This window comes from Schistocerca gregaria, chromosome 3 (genome assembly GCF_023897955.1).
Source record: "Schistocerca gregaria isolate iqSchGreg1 chromosome 3, iqSchGreg1.2, whole genome shotgun sequence".
Classification (NCBI taxonomy): domain Eukaryota; kingdom Metazoa; phylum Arthropoda; class Insecta; order Orthoptera; family Acrididae; genus Schistocerca; species Schistocerca gregaria.
In genome coordinates this window covers 723,633,105-723,646,183 of record NC_064922.1, presented here as the reverse complement: position 1 = coordinate 723,646,183, position 13,079 = coordinate 723,633,105, and the positions used below count along the sequence as shown (strand labels likewise).

Sequence of the window (13,079 nt, the reverse complement as noted above, 5' to 3'; positions counted from 1 at the left end):
TATCCAGGTCACTCTTAATATCATAATTCCTATCCTTAGCCAGGCTGTTTCCTGCCCCACCTATTACTGTCACCTCATCATTCTTGTCAAAGTCCCTACAGAGTGGTCCTATGTCTTCTATCACCTGGCTAAGCCTAGCACTTGGCTTAAACAAACTCGTGACCTGGTAATCTGCTCCTAATTTCTCCTGCACTAGTTGGCCTACACCCCTCCCATGACTGCTACCTAGCAGCAAGACTTTTCTTTTCCTATTACTAGATTTTCCCGACCTAATGCTGTTACCAATTTTAGTAGTCTGCTGGACCCTACTTTCATCTACTCCTTTTTTTGGCTCCTCCCTTCCTACTTCAGGTAACAAGGAGAATGTATTCATAACTGGAACTTCGACAACATCTACATGGCTGGTCCCTTTTTGTGATTTCCTTGTTACCAATTCCCATTTCCCGCAGTCTTTTTCCCCCTTTAACTTAGCTAATTCAGTTTTTACCGAATCTAGTTCAGCCTGAAGGGCACACATCTTTTCCTCCTGTTGTATGAATCTTTTTTCTATACTACAGAACCTACAGTTCCATGGGAGAGCCAAAAGCATAATAAAGCGTAATATCTGGAGTACCACGGGGAAGTGTGATAGGACCGTTGCTGTTCACAATAAACATAAATGATCTAGTAGCAAGCGTCTGATGCTCTTTAAGGCTATTCATAGGTGGTGCAGTTGTTATTCCAAAGTAGCAATGCCAGAAGATAGTAAGAATTTGCAGAACAACCTGCAGAGAACTGATGAATGGTGCAGACTCCGGCAGTTGACCCTAAACATAAATAAATGTAACATATTGCACATACATAGGAAAAGAAATCCACTACTGTACAGCTGCACTATTGATGACAAATAGCTAGAGACAGCATCTGTCATAAAATACCTAGGTGTAACTATCCAGAGTGACCTTAAGTGGAATGACCATATAAAACTGATAGTGGAAAAAGCAGACACAAGACTCAGATTCATCAGAAGTATATTCAGAAAATGTAATTCACCCATGAAGGAAGTGGCTTATAAGGTGCTTGCTCGCCCGATTCTTGAGTATTGTTCATCTATATGGGATCGCTATCAGGTAGGACTGATAGAGGAGATACAGAAGATCCAATGAAGAGCAGCGTGTTTCATCATGGGATCATTTAGCTGGTGAGAGAGTGTATCAGGGATGCTAAACAAACTCCACTGGCAGATGTTACAATAGAGAAGTTGTGCATCATGGAGAGATTTACTACTGAAATTTTGGTACAGCAATTTCCAGGAGGAGTCAGGCAACATATTACTTCCCCCCACATACATCTCACATATTGACCACAAGGAGAAATTAGAGCCAGTACAGAGGCTTACTGACAATCATTCTTCCCATGTACTATTCGTGAGTGGAACAGGGTTGGAGGGATCAAATAGTGATACCAAAAGTACCCTCTGCCACACACCATTAGGTGGCCTGCAGAGTATGATGTAAATGTAGATGTTGAAGAAAGAAGGATGGTAAACACCCTCTGACAAATCACGGCATTTGTGGGGAAGAATTCTGATACTTCTCTGAGCTATACAACTGACCAGAACCACATCTAATATTTCCAGGGAGACTCCTGTTCACACACACATACACAACATCTCAACCTTCCACTAACGATAAAATCTACAAACACATCATATGGCTCAGTAACAACAGGACATCAGGGCAAGATGGCAGCACTGAAGAGTTATTGAGATACACAGAAATAAACATAAATGAGGGACTTACACAAATCATCATGGATATTTAGCACATAGAAAGACTGGAAGTACACACTCACGCACCCATTCCATGAAAAATGTTAACGTATGGACAAAAATAACTACAGGGGATCCTTCTCCTTCAATTCACATTCAAGATATTCCTAGCATGTTTACTTCAAAGAACACAATCACGTCATGAACATAGATCAGCAAATACCGAGTGAGTTTTCTACTAAGGTGCTCATGCATAGAACTGATCTTCAGTGTAAAAACAATACTGAAATAATAAGACAATCCGAAACAGCTCAATCATTCATCAACTTCAAGAAAATGTGGTTTGGCTGACAGATAGTCTCTGATATTCTAGAAGGGCAGGGACTAGACAAAAGACAGTAAGTGTTATCAGTCAAACACTGATGGGCACAATGTCCAGAATAACATTTATATGTGAAATATCCAAACTCTTTGAAATTAAATTAGGTGTTCACCAAGGAGATGGACAGTCACCACACACTTCAGTCTCATCTTAGATAAACTCCTTGTGGAACGGGAAAAACAGTGTCAGTATGTGCAGTTCAAAAAAGCTGGTGGTGTATGGGAGGACCCAGATGGCCTGGGTTGTGAAGCACCTATTGAAATCTAGTATGCAATGTTCAGCTGTATGTTGAGCCACAGGGTGGTCAACCATGCTCTTTACCAGTTTGGCAATGGCCATTCATCCTGGTGGACAGCTGGTTCATAGTCATACCAATAGAGAGCTGTGCAGTGATTGCAACAGAGGTGACATATGACATGGCTGCTTTCACATGTGGCTTGCTGTGTGCTGAGGCAGGATAAGCCTGTGACAGGACTGGAATAGGAAGTGCTTGGTGGGTGAATTGGGCAGGTCTTGCACCCAGGTCTTCCACAGGAATGTGATCTCTGTGGCAAGGGATTGGGATTAGCAGTAGTATAGTTATGCACTAGGAGGTCGTGGAAGTTGGGTGGGTGACAGAATAAAACTTTTGGAGGGGTGGGAAGGATCTTCAGTAGGCTGTCCCTTATTTCAGTGCATGATGATAGGTAACCAAAGCCATGACAAAGGATGTAGTTCAGTTCTACCAGTCTGGGGTGGAACTGGGTCGTGAAAGGTGCACTTCTTTGTGGCTAGTTTTTGGGGATGGCGGGAGTATTGGGGGTGTGTGCAGAAATGGCATGGGAGATCTATTTGCAGAGTGGGTCTGGGGGTAGTGACTGCCTGTGAAGGCCTTGGTGAGACCTTCAGCATAATGGGCAAGGGAGTTATTGTTACTGCAGATATGCCATCCCTGAGTCACCAGGGAAGGTATGGCAGCTATCAACATACAGGAACTGTTGGTGTTTGGTGGGTTCATTGTGGACAGACATGTCAATGGAGCCATCAGAGAGGAGAAGGTCAAAGTCCAGGAAGGTGCACGCTTGGTTGAGGAGCATCAGATGTATTGGGTAGAAGAAAAGATGAAGTTGTAAAGGAATGAAAAGACGGTATATTGGCCCCGAGTCCACATCAAGAAGATATCTTCAGTGAACCTGAACCAGACCAGTGGTTTGTGATTTTTGGAGACTAGGGAGGTTTCCTCCAGATGGCCATAAACAGGTTGGCAGGGAAGTTTGTTATGTGGGAACCTATTGCTGTGCCGCAGATTTGTTTGTACACCTTTCAATTCAAAGAAGAAGTAGTGTGTGTTAGGATGAAGTAACTAAGGTGAACCAAGAATGGAATAGTGGGTTAGGAGTCTGGAGGACTTTGGGGGTGATGGCATTCAATAGTGGCAACACCATGTGCCTGAGGAATGTTGGTATATAAGGAAGTGACATCAACAGTGATATGTAAGGACTCAGGAAGCAAAGGGTGGGGATGATGAAGAGTAAGCAAAGGAAGAGGTTGATGTCTTTGACATAGGAGGCTAGCTTTTTGGCATTTGGTTGGAGGTGTTGGTTAATGAGGGCTGAAATTCTTTCACAGGAACCACAATAAGCAGCTATAATGTGGCGTCCAGGATTGTTGAGTTTATGGATTTTGGGAGGCATGTACAAGGTGGAGTTGTATGTGGTGTCATAAGAGTGAGGAGGGAATGGATTCAGGTGAGAATTTCTGAGAAGGGCCCAAGGCTTGAAGCAGAGATTGGAGGTTATGTTGGACTTCTAGGATGGATCACACTGGCAGAGTTTATTGGTGGAGAAGTAAGATAACTGGCTGAGGCCTTCCACCAAGTAGTCATTCTGATTCATAATAACAGTGGTGGAATCTTTGTCTGCAGGTAGGTCGATTAGGTCTCCATTTGTTTTGAGGTTGTGTATGGCTGTCCTTTCTTCTGCTGTAAGGTTGGTGTTCTTAGTGAGGGAACTGGGGAAGGATAGTGAGGTCAAGGTGGAGTAAAGGAATCCCTGGAATGACTAAAAGCAAGGCCATTATCTACAAGAACAAGAATTTTAAGATGTGTACAATGTGGTAACTTCTGTAAACAAGCTGTATTCTGAATTACATACATTTCTACATGATGATACTTCAGACAGAAAAGTCATAAAAACTAAATTTGAATTCAGTTCATAATCTCAGAATTTTAATGCTTGTGAGACCTGGGTTGTTTACATCTTGAGCAAAAGTGCTAACATTGTAAATGATAATCACTCTCAGGATAACACACTATGGACTTGTTGTCCCACAGCTGCCCTACACAAATCCTACATGGGGAAGTGAACCACTAAAAAATAATATAATCAGAATATTATAGCAGTGAGAGCAAGTGATAAACATGTGCTAAATAAAGAAGTATGTGACCACATAATAAGAGGAAAGGAAAATCATTACACAAAACAGGAGATCTCAAATTGAAAATGAGTGCACCAGATGAAGCAGGTAAAAGGCTCTTAACAAGCAACTAAATCAATTTAGGAAGAAAAGAAGTTAATTTTTCTTAAATCATTTAAAAGGTAGGAAGGAGGGAATAGAGTGAAAGAGGTGTGCCTTTGAACAGATGGCTTTGTGGCTGCACAACAAGACAAAAAATACAGAGGGTACAACAAAAACAGATGCAGGAAGGGGAAGAAGGGGGTAACTGAGGGCGAAAAAGGGAGGGAGAGTTGAAGATGAAGAGAGAGAAAGGGAGGGGAGAGAGAGGGGAAAGAGACTGAAAAGATGGGAGAGGAGAGGAAGAGAGAGAGGGAAGGAGATGGAGAGGGAGTGGGAGAGAGAGGGGGGAGAGAGAGTGAGAGTGAGAGGGAGAGGGAGAATGCCCACATGGTGGGCAGCAGCTTTTGAAGTCATTCATGTTGTGGTTTGCAGCAATTCCTTCTCCACCCAGATCATACATTGCTTTCTCCAACCACTCTTCCTTTGCCCCTCCCTCCCCCCCTGGAGGGAGGGGCAAAGGAAGAGTGGTTGGAGAAAGCAATGTATGATCTGGGTGGAGAAGGAATTGCTGCAAACCACAACATGAATGACTTCAAAAGCTGCTGAGTGGTCCATTTGAATACTCTCTTCTCTCTAGTTTCTCTGAACCAAGCACATGGGAATTGTCTCTTCAACACATACTGCACTCTTGCAATCTCCCTGGCTTAAACCTCCACTAACCGTATCTCGCTGACTCACCTTGCCATTTTGCTTCTCTGTTCTGTCCATATAACTCAGTCTCGATTCAGATCATGCAATGCCTTCTTACACCATTCCATGTCTCACTCCCCCCCCCCCCCCCTCCACCAAAAGAGGCATTTTTGCTTCACTCTCCTCTCTCTCCCCCTCTCCTCATCCCCTTTTTGACCCTCTCCCTTCTCTCCCCCCTTTCTCCCTCTTCACCTTCACTTTTCTGTCCTTTTTTTTATTCCCTCCCCTTCCCTTTCCCCCCCTCAGTTCTCCCCTCTTCCTCTTCCTACACCTCTTTCTGCACCCTCTGTACTTTTTTCATTTTGTTGTGGAGCCTCGAATCATCTATCCGAAGACCTGCCTTTTTTCTGCTACTCCCTCCTTGCATCATTCCCTGTGTCCCCCTCACTGCCATCAGCTCAGGTCACTAATTTCAAAAACTGAGCATCAATAATTAGTCTTGCATGGTAACAGGAGTGTGTGTTTAAGTGTCTGTGTGAATGTGTGTAATATTGCTGGCAAAAGAGATAGTGCTTGGAAGGTAGTGTGTATGCTGTCTTCTGTTATATGTCACTGTGTTACACATATTGATCTGCCATAAGCGAGTGACTGCCTTTCTCTGATTTAGATGTTATGTTACAGCAGAAAATATGTAATTATCTCACTTGTGCCTCTAAAGTGTAATCCTGCTTTCTTTGATGTACATTTGATGCGTACACATTGTATTTACAAATTGATCTAATATAGTATGATAAATGCAGCCAAAATACTGATGTTCACCTGTCTTTGTCTGCCTATAAAATTGTATCATGTGCCCTATACTCTCAGCTTAAAATTATCAGCCAGAAACTGTGGGTAAGGAATAAATTAACAGAGCAGAAAGGATGTAAATATGATACAGTATTTTGAAACCGCAGCCACAAAGAATAGCAATAAAACTTTTGAATCAATTAAACTAAACAAAATGAAGCACCTTCTTCTAAGAATTAATTCAGAAATGTCAGTAATTAAAGAGTAGGAAATTTTGTATGGTAATTTTATGTGGGTAGCTGAGAAAGGATAAATAGATAATGATGAAGCATAGGAGTAGGGCTGTTTTTCCCTAATTTTTGTGAGTTACTTGTTTCAAAAAGTTACCAGTTACCACTAAGATTACAGTTCCAATTAGAAAAAATTATTCTTATGAATTAAAACATTTTCTTATTCAAGGTGAAGTTGGCTGTTAGCAAAGATGCCAATCCTGGCAACATAACATTCCACATGGCCTCCCAGCTCTGGTGATAAACATGGTTATCTTGGCCATAAAAAGTGGTGCCTCTTTGGTCTGTTAACTGTTTTACTTGGGAGACAAGGTTTTAAATAGTGCACAAACTGAGCAAGGCTCACGCTGGAGATCTGCATGAAGGAGTCAACTCATGTTTTCATGTTCCTGAAGTAGTACATGAACCAACAATTTAGATAGCATCTTTAGCAGTACAGGTAACCTGAGTAAAAAATTTCTTACCTGTTTAATATGGTAAGACACAAGAATAACCTTCATAGCACTGATTGCAATTACTCCAGTCTCTATTTGTTCCAGTAACAGCTGCAGGTGTCTGTTCAGTGTTTCTTCTGATCCCTGTAACGTCTTTTATAATGGAATACAGAACTAAAATGTTTCAATTCAAGTAATATTAAATGGTACTCCTTAAGTGTGAACATGGATAGAGTAAGTGCAGATGCTTGTACATATGAAATAAACATTTTTTTAGATATTCTTAAAAATACTTGTTTATACTGCAGCAAATTCATGAAATTATGTGCTTCAAAAGCACATTATAGATACATTTAGGTTCAAGCAAGCACAATAACCTTAAAATTCAAAAATTCCTCTTATGAATGAGTGCTTATTTTCATGTGTGAAAATATAGGTTACACACTTCAAGTAATGTTATTAAATTTTAAAGACAGCCACTTCCATTCCATTATGAAAGGGATGGACTTTGACTCACTGTAAAGAATGACACATGTGTTAGATTTACATGTTTCCAGTTTCACTTTCTTGTTCAGTGGGATGTACTATGATATTATTTAGAAATGTCCCAAGACTACAGAAACCTATAATTCTGAAAAAATTTCCTTTAAGATAATGTGTACAGAGATGGAAGAGACTGTAAGTATTTGGCCTGTGTCTCTGATGCAAAATTGTGGAACAAGTCATATCTTACCCAGAAATGTTCAAAGAAAATTCATAAATATTAAAATGTTATCATCAACATCATCTTAACAATAATCAAACAATGGAAAATCTAGGTTTGAATGTAACAATATTATTAAAAATAAGTTTCTAATCACCATATAGCAGAGATGCTGAGTCACAGATAGGCTTTATCTATGACAGTCTTTTTGTTGTGCCTATTTGCAACTCAGCACCTCCACTATATGGTGAGTGGCAACTTTCCTTTTCATGTAACCAATACATGTTTTCTATGTCATTCATGCACCTTCCATTAGATCATCATTTCAAACTTTTGTTATCTCTTGAAATTCAGTAAAGAACTTAGCTGATTCCAGCTACCACTCATCTGCCAGACTAAATAACCTGGTCCCATAACCAGAAATGTTGAAATGTTTTTATTTCTTTGGTTTTAAAGAAAAAGGTGGAAATCCATTTACAATAAGCCACCTAGTTGCAAGGCAAAAGTTGACATCACTATTCTATCTGCTCCAGCTTATGGTGTAGTTACAAGTAAGAGATAACCATATATTGGATATGCCTGATTAACAGACACATGCTTCAGCTTCCAAATTGAGTAATCCTTTCCCCTGGACTATTCAAGATTGCTTAGTTTGCAAATATGAAGTGAATGATATAAAACACATCATGACAGGATGCAATGTTAGCCACACCATATGTCAGATGATGCAAGTCATATGCATTGCTATTTTGCTATTCATCCATTCACACCTTTTGTTCCAGAAATCTCATCACAAGGAGAGCCTGAATGGAGGTGAATTGAGTCAAGTTATACATTAAGTAGCAGAATCAGTCATTGTAAGCTACTTCTGTAGAGTAGCTATACCACAGACAATGTTCACATACTGCAATGGTCCACTGAGAGAATTTAGAAGTAGAACAAAGACCTTCATGTGCTCTTCACAGATTTTAAGAAGTTACTTAGCTAAGTTATGTGGGAGAGCTTAATGAATGTCTTACCCAAGTTCGGATTACCTGAGAAACTTTTTAACCTACTTAGAATTTGTCACACTGATTCAAAAGCCATGAGATAGAAAGGTCCGTATAACAGCTGAACATGAGAAAATCACATATCTAACATTTGCCCCGCAATGTGGCTCTATTATGCTGGCTGAAGGGAAAACTGATGCAGATGAATGACAGTGTGAAGGTGGCAGTGAGGAATACTGGCCTCATGAATAATCAAAAACTGAATATCAGGTGATGAGCAGGACACATGTTTATTATAGAGACCTGTTTGAATCTCTTGTAGTCACAACCAAATTCTGCAAAGTATTTCATGATTTTAAATATCTACTGATTATCTACACAGAGGACATAACTTGTGAGGTAAAGATCAGAAAAAGGATCCAAGCTGCAATGTAAGCATACTTCAGTCTCTCTGAGCTTCTCAAATCTCACAGCTTATCAAGCAATTCCAATTTCTCACTGTATGAAAAACTGATTCTTGGAGTGTTCTGAAGTAATCTTATCATTTTTGAGTTTGAAGTCTTAAGTAAAACCTAGGGTCTGACACAAGTTGAGATCACTAAGGAATGGAGGATTCAGCACAGTTGTGAACTGAATGAGCTCTACCACTGCCCATAAACTGTAGGGCTAATGATAACCAATTGGTTCGTATGGGCAGGTCATGTTGCTCATGTGGTCAAATATTGATGGCCTTTGAAACCCACTGATTTTACTCCCTGGAGAAGATGACCACTGGATAACCTAAGAAAAGGTGGAAGGATGGAAACCATGAAAACTGGCTGTAGATCAGCACAGAAAGTGAAAGGTGACAGAAAGTGAGAAGTGGAATACAGTGAAAGCCTTGTAACTGCACATGGTCCTCTGGGCCTCGCATAAAGTAAGGAAGGTGTACTAGCAACAAATTAAGAATAATTCTAATTTACTCATTATGACAATTATGTGTGTGTGTGTGTGTGTGTGTGTGTGTGTGTGTGTGAGAGAGAGAGAGAGAGAGAGAGAGAGTGAGTGAGTGAGAGAGAGAGAGAGAGAGAGAGAGAAAGAGAGGGGGGAGGGGGGGAGGGGCGAGAGGAAGAGGAAGAGGAGGAGGAGGAGAAGCTCCATTGAAAAAAAACAACTATTGCTCTTCCTCTTATACTTCTCAGCTGTTGCTTTTGTCTACCACTTCATACTAAGCTTGTATGTAATCCTCCGGAAATACTGTAACTTTACAAAGAACACTAGCAGCACAGAAGCAAGAGGAGAGTGCCTATACCAACATGCATCTTGCATTTGTTTTGGTGTAGCAATGACATAATATCAATCAATTTCACTCACAGTGGGCATTCTGCCAATGTAAAATCTTTCTTTATTTCTAGTATTGTACTGGTGGAAATCTGAATAAGTGTTTGGGTGCAGTCTTTTCACAAGCAATATGGCTTTTAGAATGTATGTGTTTATAACAGTTAACACCTCTGTTTTTGGAAACACGTTGCGACAAGATTTCCTATATTTTCCTCCACAGATTATTCTCACACCCCTTTTTTGAAGTATGAGTAGCATATCTAGATTAGCTTTGGTTGTTCATCAAACATGTTTTACTGATGCTTACATTTAAGTGGCTTTCATTAAAAAACTGAACAATTTCTTTTGCCACATTATTACACTCGGCCTCTAGTTCATTACATGATTCCTTTTTACACACAATGGATGTGTCATCAGCATACAGAACAATTTTGGAATTTATAGTACAGTATTTAATATCATTTACATAGATCAAGAACAGAAGGGGGCCCAACACCGAGTCCTGGGGCACGCTATATTTTATGCAAGTGATCTCTGATTTGTAGACACCACTTTCCACTGTAAGTTGAACAAACTGTTTTCTATTGCTCATATAATACTTTATTAGGTCATATGCAGCGCCTCTAATGCCCATGTTCCATAGATTGTCTAATAGGATGTCAACATTCAGACAATCAAAGGCTTTTTCCAGGTCTAGGTATGCACCTGCCACTTGTTCCTTGCTTTCAATACCCCCTAACAATTCTTCAATTAGTTGAGCAGCTGCAGTGCTAGTTCATTTACCTTTTAGGAATCCATTTTGATTTTCGAACATCAGGTTGTATATAACTTTCTGAACTATTTTGGAAAAGACAGGAAGGATTGAGACTGATCTGTAGTTTTCTATTTTGTTGTTGTCACCTTTCTTAAAAATGGGCGTTACCTGTGCTATTTTTAGTCTGTCTGGAAAGGTACCTGATTCTATTGTATTATATTGTTGACTGCTACAGACAGATGCAAGTAATATTAATGTGACAAAAGTTTATTGTCACATTGTAAAAAAATGGCCTTTGCAATGAGTTTAAAGGTGAAATCAAAAAGTTAAATTAATGTTTAAAAAACTTTCAGCAAGCTGTTGATATTCTGAGGTGAAAGAAATTTGAGTTACAAGCATCAGCTTCAAGCAGTATCCAAAGCATTTCACCAGGTAAAATGTGATACAGAAAACTACAAATGCTCTGAAATCCATGTGCACAGGTGCTTCCTAGTGCAAAAGCGGAGGAAAAATGGCCGTAAGTGCATATCACACTTCCCAATGGAAAAAATAGCCAAAGTTGTGTAAATAATTCAAATCACTTCCCAGATAAAACAATGGCCAAAGGTGGATAAACAAATTCCATCACGCTTCCTATTTCTCCAGAAATATCTAACAAAGTGGTTCAAAAAGTTCCACAGTCTCAATGAAACCCATTTGCACAAACAGGTTCAGTGTGTTTTCAGAAAGCATCAACAACTTGATAAACAATGAAAACTAACATTCCATGTAGTGTAATGTCAAAACAAAGTGGAATGTCATAAAAGTGAAGTCAGCAGCAATCTCAAATAATGGGAAAAAAATGCAGTGCCCTATTTATAGCAGCTAACCATGGAAGAAAGTATTTTACAGGACATGAATATCGATTATCATGTAACTGACATCATGAAATGGTGCACATGGGTGAAAAACATTATTGAAGATGTCTTGGAACAGAAGATTATACTGAAGGACAGTGACTTTGTTGTTTGTGTGAATGGTGAAAATGAAATAGTACATAATGAAGCCAAAAACAGGTTTGTGGAATTTATTGGATGTAAATAAGATGAAAATCACTGTTGTATGGATAGCTCATAGACATGAGCTGAACTCTAATTCATGGATTAAGAAAGAAATCCATAAAACCAGTTCCCAGATCAAATAATTATGCTCCACTTAAACAAAATGAAAATCAATGGAATTGGTAGCCTAGTGAAAAATAAGCACACTGAACATCTAAATTACCATGGTAAGAAATTTCTGTGCTATGAGATAAACAAAATTATGCTAAATTAAATGTGTGTATGTAACAGAATCATTTTCAGAAGAAAGTCGTTTTCTGTATGCTCATACACCTACCTTTTTCAGAAAATGAAATAACAGGACAAGGAAGGGTATAATCTACTTTCAGAGGAAACTACAGTAGTAGCATTCATTCATATGAATGTACTGCTTTAGAGCTTCCATTGAAATAAATGAACACGCAAGACCCAGTGAAAACTCTACCATTATTAGCCTCCTTCAAATAAATGTACAATCTCTCAGAGGTAAGATCAATAAATGGCAATAGAGGCTTGAAAAATTAACTGCAATTTTTTCTGTATCAACAAACATTTATTTACATTATTAAGTCATAGGACTTAGTAGGATATGCCTGGAAGGCAAATTTAAGTAGCTGGTATGGTAAGTCCTTTCTGAAAGTACACTACTGGCGATTAAAATTGCTACACCAAAAAGAAATGCAGATGATAAACGGGTATTCATTGGACAAATATATTATACTAGAACTGACATGTGATTACATTTTCACCCAATTTGGGTGCATAGATCCCTGAGAAATTAGTACACAGAACAACCACCTCTGGTCATAATAATGGCCTTGATACACCTGCGCATTGAGTCAAACAGAGCTTGGATGGCATGTACAGGTACAGCTGCCCATGCAGCTTCAACACGATACCACAGTTCAACAAGAGTAGTGACTGGCATATTGTGACAAGCCAGTTGCTTGGCCACCACTGACCTGACGTTTTCAGTTGGTGAGAGACCTACAGAATGTGCTGGCCAGGACAGCAGTCGAACATTTTCTGTATCCAGAAAGGCCCCTACCTGACCTGCAACATGCGGTCGTGCATTATCCTGCTCAAATGTAGGGTTTCGCAGGGATCAAATGAAGGGTAGAGCCACGGGTCATAACACATCTGAAATGTAATGTCCATTGTTCAAAGTGCCGTCACTGTGAACAAGAGGCTACTGAGATGTGTAAACAATACCCCATATCATCACACCAGGTGATACGTCAGTATGGCGATGATGAATACATGCTTCCAATGTGCATTCACTGCAATGTCACCAAACACAGATGCAATCATCATGATTCTGTAAACAGAACCTAGATTCATCCAAAAAAATGACATTTTGCCATTCGTGCACCCAGGTTCATCAGTGAGTACACCATCTCAGG

At 39.7% G+C, this 13,079-nt stretch overlaps 1 protein-coding gene across 1 annotated transcript in view; it reads right to left on the bottom strand.

Moving 5' to 3' along the window:
* The window catches only part of LOC126354542 (testis-expressed protein 47-like), a 119,700-nt gene that overhangs the window by 57,394 nt on the left and 49,227 nt on the right, over window positions 1-13,079 (bottom strand). The window contains exon 3 of the mRNA XM_050004273.1: window positions 6,862-6,975. Coding sequence (XP_049860230.1) covers window positions 6,862-6,975 — 114 coding nt within the window. The remainder of the gene's footprint in view (window positions 1-6,861; window positions 6,976-13,079) is intronic.